The 9084-nt window shown below is 38.3% G+C and overlaps 1 protein-coding gene across 2 annotated transcripts; it reads left to right on the forward strand.

The window, feature by feature from the left end:
• Nucleotides 1-2409: 2409 nt before the first annotated feature.
• LOC146464598 (uncharacterized) lies at nt 2410-5686 on the forward strand. Of its 2 annotated transcripts, none has more exons than XM_085129383.1 (2): nt 2410-4461; nt 4563-5686. In XM_085129383.1, exons 1-2 carry the CDS (start codon nt 4197-4199, stop codon nt 4946-4948), a joined length of 651 nt encoding a protein of 216 aa, XP_084985509.1. In that variant the 5' UTR covers nt 2410-4196; the 3' UTR covers nt 4949-5686. The 2 variants fall into 2 exon arrangements, with proteins under 2 accessions (XP_084985509.1, XP_084985510.1); XM_085129384.1 differs by having other exon boundaries at nt 2811-4461; nt 4566-5686.
• The last annotated feature ends 3398 nt before the right edge of the window (nt 5687-9084 follow it).

Below are 9084 nucleotides of genomic sequence, written 5' to 3' on the forward strand. Positions count from 1 at the left end.
AAATTGTACTATCACAATTTTAAACGGCGACGATCCTTTTCAGCCTGATCAGACGCTTTTGGGTTGCAAAGTGTATGGAAAATTTTATTTCCAACTGGAAATCTTAATTAACAGTTTGTGCTATGGTGACTAAACTGGCTGTCTTGACCTGCTGCAGTTCTAAAGGGATCCTTAATATGTTTAGAACAGATTAAAAAATATTATAATTAGAGATTAGAAGTGAATACTTGACATGAAGCAGTCATTCCCTAGAGGGGACAGCTGTGCACAGGCCTGCTTATATTTTTAGCTCATCATTATTGATTGATCTAAAATGGTTTTTCCATTGAGTTACAAACGCTTCGCTGCAAGTACCAACATTTTTGTGATTAGTTACGAAGGCGTGTTCACTTTCGTTCGACTTGAGAACCACTAGAGAAGTTAATGCCTCGTTTCAACCCTATTTGAATGGCATTCCAATCTCTTTTGGTTGCAATTAACGGTTTAAAAAAGTGTGTTTTCTAGTTCTTTATACTCAACCTCGCAGCCAAGTTACCCTCCATTTATCCTCAACCCGGAGAAAATCCAAGTTGAAAATTCGGACAAAAATGTTAATCCTCAAAAAGTTTTGCTCTGTACCTTTCATTTGAATTATTTATCACACTCTTAGCCGCATCGACACCCAAACTTAAAAGCTGGAACCTCCCTTTTCCGGTCGCATAAGCGCATCAGGAATCTTCTGCTCAGTAGCTTTGCATTGGAATGACCACAATATTAGTTTTATAGGCTCAACGCAGCACAGGTACAGGCATAAAATTCTCATCCATTTAATTTTATAGAAGAGACCAGACACTTTTCGTATCATTAATGACCACTCACTCATTGCACAGGAAATTTTCTTTCCGGTTCTTTCAATTCACTCTTAATTGAACGACAAAGATGCATTTATAGCGCACCTCGAGAAAATAACCATCTGAACTCAGACTAAAACCGACTAAACCACGAAAATCGATCGAGCTTCAACGTGCTCACTTCAACGCTTTATTCGAGAGTAATTGCCTATACCATTCAATGGGATATAACAGAACAAACGCGGACTGCATAGTGTTAATGAAAACCAATTAATGAATTCTCACGACGTGTTTATCAGTTCAATTGCCTACTCAATTGCGAGTGTCTTGGTGACCCCCTAACGTGCGCTCTGACATTAGATATAACAGATAAAAAATGAACCGAAAACAATTTGACCCGGCTGAACGCCGTCTTTCATTCGGGATGCAAGCACAAATTTATGCTCGCAGAGCGGCCCATTCGACATGATTAGGAAATTTAACGACGAAACTGCCTTAAAATCACAGCCAAGTCTTTCAGTTCACTTTTAGTTCCTTTCAGTTCACTCATGTATTTACTTGTTTATCTATTTGTAATTTGAAGAAGAAGAAGAAGAAGAAGAAGAAGAAGAAGAAGAAGAAGAAGAAGAAGAAGAAGAAGAAGAAGAAGAAGAAGAAGAAGAAGAAGAAGAAGAAGAAGAAGAAGAAGAAGAAGAAGAAGAAGAAGAAGAAGAAGAAGAAGAAGAAGAAGAAGAAGAAGAAGAAGAAGAAGACGACGACGACGACGACGACGACGACGAAGAAGAAGACTTTGAATGGATTCAGCTTTTGAATTCTTTCCATTCACAGACGCCAAAAACGCATTATCGGGGTGTCTGTATTACCAGGCTCTCATAAAAAACGTCATTGACACTTTTATCGCTACAAAGACTAAAGCATGCAATTTCAAAGCAAGAGAACAATTTTTTATCTCTTAACTGTAACTTAAATTCAGACTGAAGAACCTTACGCTCATTCAACTGGTCTTGTTTACAACTGACCACGGAATCATCTAAAATAGTCCGTGACTTTGCTCTAAACTTAGCACATTTTCAGTTTGTGGTTCAGCCAGACGGACTGGATATTAGACAATTTAAACAATACGCATATAAAAAAAATAAGAAAAAGATGACAAAAAAAAAATAATAATAATAGAAACAAACAAAAACGAAGGAATTTAATTTAGCAATCTTTTTTTTTACTTATAGCCTTTCAATGACAAAATTAGAGTACGTACTCCTCATGCGGTGCTACAACTAGGGTCACGCCGAGTTGAATGGGTTTTCGTGATAAAAGATCGTTGCGAAAATAGACAAAATTTTTAATGTCAATTTAAGTTTTTTTTAACTAGATTTCTGAGATTTTTTTAAGACTGTAACCTTAAATGGCAAAAGTTTTATGGTGTGGGGAAACTCAGTGGTGAGAGTTGAACAAGAAAGCTGCTCCAGATAGTTTCCTCCTGATTCATTAACAAAAAAAGAACTTAAAAGAAAAAAAGGGAAAGGAATAAAAAAGGCCAACACTACGTCCTACAATACGGTATAACTCTTATTAAACTGATGGTCACACCGGCTTTAATACGAATATTTCCACTCTGACTGACTTAGAACTTTTGCAGTCAAGATATCACTAGTGATGATAGGTACAGTATAATAAATAGTACCACGGCACGGGAAAGGCGGATTAAATGCTTACTGCATGAATAGCAACCATTTGAAAGGTACAAGATTACATAGACCAAAGGTTATCCAAGTTTGCCAGAGGTTGTAACCGCGCCGTGGCGTATTCGACAAAAGAGCCAATCCGCGCATCCAAACCTCTGGCATTCACCAACTTTATCGTGATTAAAAAAATTGAAGTATTGTCATTATTATTTTTAATACCGTGATGCTATATTTAAAAGCCGGACTGAAGGCTGCGAACAGCCGCCTTGTTGCAGTTGGTTTAGATCCTTCTCGCGAGCCGGCGGAATTGAACTGATGGCGGTAGAAATTACGCCATCCAACGCAGTACCGTACATAGGAGAAGCGAGCCGCTCACAGCATAAAAAGCTCAGAGAGAGCCATATGAAAGCTGGCAAGTCAGGCGAGCAGAGTTAAAACAAACACATGAAGCTGAATGCTTTCGAAAGGATATCAATTTCGTGAACTCTGTGTCCTCTAGATTCGAGCCCTGCTGTATTTCACATCAATGGGTTTCAAACACATGTTGCCAGTTTAGTCATTTTGTATGCTTGGAATTTTGAGTTCAACACAGGGCCACTGATAGAATACCAGATAAAACGGCAACGGGCAAAGTGAATTTCCATATAGACATGGTCACCGCTAAATAAAAACAAAAACAACTCGAAACTGAGCGCCTCGTCGCGAGGTGTGGAATTAAACTCATCTTCTACAGCTTTGTAATTTATTGTTCTTGAATTAGTAGAAAGACTAGTGGTCACTATTAAACAGCGCTTAAAGTTAATCCAAGTCATTAAATTGGTAATTACAACGCTGCCAAGTCTTTGTACTTAGAAGGATGCGTGAAAATATTTATTGAGAATGACAACGGAATCGCATCGGAAGGGATTTCCTTAAACTCCTGTGTTAATGCTATTAAAAGGACAGCACTTCATATTTTCGCAGACATTAAGTTTCCTTGGACACCAACTATGAATTTGCCTTTATTGCTATCTCGCCAATATGAAACACATTAGGTGAAACAGTTGTTGATTATTTTACCAGATGTTTAAGGTAAGTCACAACATCGAATATTTTTTTGGGATGTTTTTTTCCCTTTCAGATTTCCAAGACCAAAACACACTAATTTACAAGTGAACTGACCACGACAACAGAGCCGCGATAAGCCAACAAGATCAAGGAACTCGTCTAAATCAAACATCTGTGAAATCTTATTTACCGACAATTAAGCTTCTGGTTCGAGCAAGCTATGTTTAAAAACATAGGAATTTGATTGACATGAAAATTGTCCAAATTAGCGATTAAACATCCTTGTAAATGGCCTCTGGGTGAATGCGCCTTGCTAACCAATGGCCGAATGCAATGAAATCTCGCTTATTGTGCCAGCCAATAGAAAATGCTCTTAGAAGCAAAACTGACGCCTGTATTTGTCAGCAAATTTTGCTAATTGCCTTTATCATCAATACAATCGACTTATTGATTTTATATGATATGTCATACGCGCTCAGGCGGCAGTCCTTTCATGGTCTGTTTTGCTCTAAACCTGTCAGATAACTGCAGCAGAGTTGCGACAATTGCTTCAAGCTGCCATATCTAGAAGATCACTTGACTGCATTCAAGCGCGAGTTGAACCGGCGGCGAATATCCACCGTCAGACACAAGAATCATGGCTTCGCTTGGAACGTGGCATCAACACATTTACAATAGCCCTCCAAAGCAACCTACACCGCACTTTGTGGCCAACATTCTTGGGCTTCACTCAGCCCATCAACCGAACAACACGACAACTTGTGTTCAGGTCGACCAACCGCTTAGAAGGGTGAGACGCGTCAACGAGAAAGAACCGAAAGTTAAGCAAAGCGAGCAGGATGAATCAACTCGGGAGAGAAATGAGAAGGAAATTCTGGCGCAATCAAAATCAGATACAAAAGGTAGGTGACTTGCATGGTCTGTTAATGGGCTCGGAAATTGGTGGCGAGGCAATCAGCGCGGATCAATTTTCTAAACGATTCTCGGTTTGCTGTTTTTATAGCAGAATCGTCAACAGTTCATTCCAAGGGACTAAAGAGACTTAAAGGGAAGGCCGGCAGAGAGAAAGTCAAGAAGAAAAAGGCCCGAACCACCTTCACGGGAAGACAAATTTTCGAGTTAGAAAAGCAATTCAAAGAGAAGAAATACTTGACTGCTTCTGAGCGAAGCGATATGGCCGCACTGCTTAATGTGACTGAAACCCAAGTCAAAATTTGGTTTCAAAACAGACGAACCAAATGGAAAAAACAGGAGAAAATATGCGAAGAAAACACTGAGAATGACAAGGATTCACAGAGTGAACATTCAGACAACAAAGATAGCGTAACAACGGAAAATTGTCTCGACAATCAAGACAGAAGTTCAGAGCTGGACGAAGAAAGCGCTTGATCTGTTATTTATTTCTGCACACGCACTCCCTGCTGGAAAACTAAACCATCGTTTGTTTTTAACACTATCTTAAGGCGAAGACTTTACAGGGGCTTACGACTGTTTTTAATTGCTCATTTTCCTTTTACACGAATTAAGACAATTATCTATACAATGGTTTCGTGCTTACATAAATTAAGAGAACATTTAATGAGGTTGTAAGCGGTTCACTGTCTGAATGGTCTTGAAATTGCTCGTCTACAACATCGCAAATAAGATAGAAAGCTTTGTATTTGACGTCAGGTTTCCGTAGGCTAGTCTGGAGTACAAATGAAGTTATACAGGAAGCAATTGAGGAACAAACGTACTCGCACAATAATAGACTTCGTACGCGCGTTTGTTTGAGAACAAGCCGATATTCCTTTCATGTCGGAAGACAGTTGCGCGGAGCGGGGCAACTGTAACAATTGAGAGTTAGCCAAGAGGCCAGTTGTGTTTCCCAGCATTAACTATTAAGTGAACAATTTTACGACACAGCCATGGGCAATTAATTGAGTATTCAGCTATTTGCACTTGAAAATACTACCACCAACTTTGTTACCTATCTTTCAGTTTTAGTCTCGCCTCAATGTATTTTTACTAACTAAGATCACTGATTCATACTGGTTAGCATAATTACTAGACATCCGTAGACTTTAAAGCTAAGAGGCCGCCGTTGAGATGCGTATAATATTGATTAAAGTTACAACCTTATATTCAGTGTGTATTGTGGCAGTAAAACTGACAAGGAGTGACCTTTTATTACAATCATACACAAACGTATTGGCCTCGTATTGTGGCACTGAGTCGGCTTCGAAACATCCTGCCCAAAAATAACCACAGAGCCAGATGAAAGGCATTTTAGTAAAATTTATGTAGTATTTGAATAAGTGTTAAACCACACTTTTATTCAGTTCTCGCCTTTGCATTGGACTGATAAATTTATTTTGCTATAAAATGTCTTATCGCCTAAGTTCTTTTCACACTGAACTTGATTTGTGTCCACTTATTTGTGATGAAGAAGATTCCATGTTCGCTCGCTTGTCGCAGACTGATAAAAAAGTTAAGTGATATCACATCCACTCTAAATTAAAACTTTGGGCTCGATCCATAAACAGAAGATATAGTTAATTGTAAACAAATGTGCCCCATTCTACATTCGAAAATTATAAGTTGTCGAAGTTGTGAGAGCTTGATGCTAAGATGCTCTTATGCTCCGCAAACCTCCCAGTGCTATTTTAATCGATTAACAAGTGGTTTGAGGAAAAGCAATTTTTAATCTTGAAACGCCGTCAAAACACGCGTTCATTTTAGCGATTTGCAGATTTATTAGCATACAAATTTTACTGATTCTGCATTGCGCTCGAAGACTTAAGTGTTTATCTTCACGATTTTTTATTACTTAAAGAATTTATTTTGCATGTTACGCTGAATAGATTAATGCGCAAAACAATTAAGAGCGCTTTGCTTGAGCGCCCTCCATGTTGCTCTGCCCACAAGATCTACGGAAACCACATGTCTTTTGTTGTGAAGGAAACATTAAAACTACAGAAGTTCCGAAAGGGAAGTTTGCATCTTATTTACATAAACAATTTCCGAACAGAAACCGTGCGTTTAGGCAGTGTTTGTATTTAAGCGAAGGAAGCCCTCCCAGACCAATGGTTCGAATCGTCAATGAATTTTATTCAACTCTTTTATTATTTTACAAAACAAATACTAAAAATTCAATGCATTTAAATTAACTTTTTCCCACTGATTATGAAAATTACATCTCCAGAACTTTTCGATTCGATCCAAGTAAAGTCTTTCTCTCGGTTTTTTATTCGCTATCTGTGGTCAAGCGTGGTTCGTATCAGTAATTTTATTAAAACTATTTTAAAAAGGGTGTCGTTTGTTGTTCATTTTTAAACACTTCCCTCCGGAGGTAGGTAAAAACATAATTGGCATTTTGTGCTGTTTCGAAAGTTTTTTTTGCGGTTTCAAAATTAAAGAGTTTCTAACAAAATCCATTATTGGCTTATGTGCACTAAAACGTTGAATGACAACATGCCAAGCGTTCTGAGAGATTCGTTCTTGATGGGAAGTTCAAACTGGAAAGCTATTAAAAATTCAGGTTGAAAAGGCATCCTGTAACATTTTAGACAAAGTAAGATTCCGGTTTTAACCACAACAGTGGTTAAGAATTCGAAAAGGTACAGTAGAAGTAAAATTGATTATTCAAAAATGGGAATCATTTTTGCACCATTACTATAATTCTGATTAGGCTGGAATGAAAATTCACGATTACAAAAATGGCCGGGGAAAAATGATCTCCAAGGAAGAAAAAAAACAAATGATGTTTTGAAACGATCATCGTTACACAATGGCTTCTCATGGTGGTCATATGCTCGGTCATATGCCGTCGAACACCATCCGTGTTTAACGACTAATGGACTACTCAAACAATCTGCACTGTCCATTTACAAAATTGAGCAAACAGCTTTTAGTAGCTATGTCAAACAGGGGACATCTGATTGCCACAGTTTGATATGATAGTCGTTTGAGGTCCTTGTGTCGTTTTACAGCTAAAACGGTTTGAAATGAAATACGTATGAGTGGCGCACTTCGCAGCGCTACCTGATATTCGACTAAAATCGCTGGGTACTGTTGAAAAGGGAAGTATCATGAAAGACGCGAAAGCAAACGATAAATCGAAGGATACGAAAAGCTGCTGTGGCGTGAGTGCTTTTGTTAAAAGCACGTTTTATCTGATGAATTTTAGCCCAGACTATTAAGGCTGTGAAGTAAGATTGTTTGCCGAGGCATATCACAGTACAAACGATGTTGAGAAGAGAGCATGTGTCATCAGTTTAATTGGAAAGCGCAATGATCTATCCCTGGTGTTTTGATACTAACCGAGGTTTTCTTTTCCTGTACCGCTACAAAATTATGTTCCTCGGTTCCATGTGCAATCGATTAATAAAATATATAATCTTGCGTATCCAGTGGGGCTATTGTGTTAAACCATTTAGCGGTTCCTTTGACTTGGCTTAAGTTAAAACAAAGCGTTGATGGCAAAGATAAACACGGGCGAGAAACGCAACACTCTCGTTTAACCGGAGGTACAGTGGAAATCACTTTTTGTTTATCTTTTGCTGAGAAACTCATTAAAAGATCGCCTCCAGGGTGAAAATTCATGTTAAAAAGCTCACAAAATTAAACACTTGAGCTCGTCCGAGTGAACAATTGCGCTTTTTATCTTAGATTAAAGGTGAGCAAAAAAAGATCTTTGACCGAGATTGTGGTAATTAAAAATCTGACAATCGGATTATCAACCAATGAACAGCCATAACAAACAATCTTTTTCCCGTTATTGACTCGCTCGGTTTTACTGATAAAGGCGTAATTGACTACAAGCAAGATCGATTTCTTTTAATCGCCACAGCATTTTAAGTCATTGAGCTTAACACACTGGGCTATTTTCGTAAAATGGTACGTTTCGGACTGAGGTCTAAATCTTGACCAGTCCCTTCAGTTTTTTTGTATTTTTTTGGCAGTTTTTAATGGCGCAAAAACTAAATGTTCTCAGACAATCAGCAATTCAGTAATTAGACGGCAGCATTCCAAGCACGACATTAAACGTTCACCTTAAAATAGGCGTTCGACAGCTTGTTAAGATTACCAAGTGATCTTAAAAAGATCGGCTTAGGGGTTGATTGATTTACCTATCAACCGAGGAAAAAGGCTTTCGGAAATACGCAAAAAGCCATCAAAACTTCAAGCAAATCGTTTAGACAACATCGGAGATTCAGCGATGTTTTTCAACTGCGATCCTGATGATTTTAGGTCATTTACATAAGTCGATGGGTCGTTTTTTAAACATCTGTTGCAATTTCAACCAACTCTGACCTCGATTTTTACTGAGTTCTCGGCTGGCTCATATTTTCCCAGAATAATTTCGCCAATCAACGTGTTCGAAAATGCACATACACCAAAAATCTTACGTAACATTTCGTTTTAGAAACACTACAGCCAGAAAACGTGAGATAACATTCTAACCAAAAGCATATGCCTAAAATAATGTCTCTGATTCTAGCATATTTCTCTCCATAATGCGAGAGAATGAGGTTTTTCAGCAA

The sequence above is a fragment of the Pavona decussata genome, unplaced genomic scaffold (genome assembly GCF_977016875.1).
Source record: "Pavona decussata unplaced genomic scaffold, jaPavDecu1.1 SCAFFOLD_161, whole genome shotgun sequence".
NCBI classification, from domain to species: domain Eukaryota; kingdom Metazoa; phylum Cnidaria; class Anthozoa; order Scleractinia; family Agariciidae; genus Pavona; species Pavona decussata.

Excerpts from the sequence above, each read along its gene's own strand:
- LOC146464598 (XM_085129383.1), top strand. The coding sequence starts at position 4,197 with ATGGCTTCGCTTGGAACGTGGCATCAACACATTTACAATAGCCCTCCA. Across the intron at positions 4,462-4,562 it reads ATCAAAATCAGATACAAAAG|CAGAATCGTCAACAGTTCAT; the intron begins GTAGGTGACTTG and ends CTGTTTTTATAG.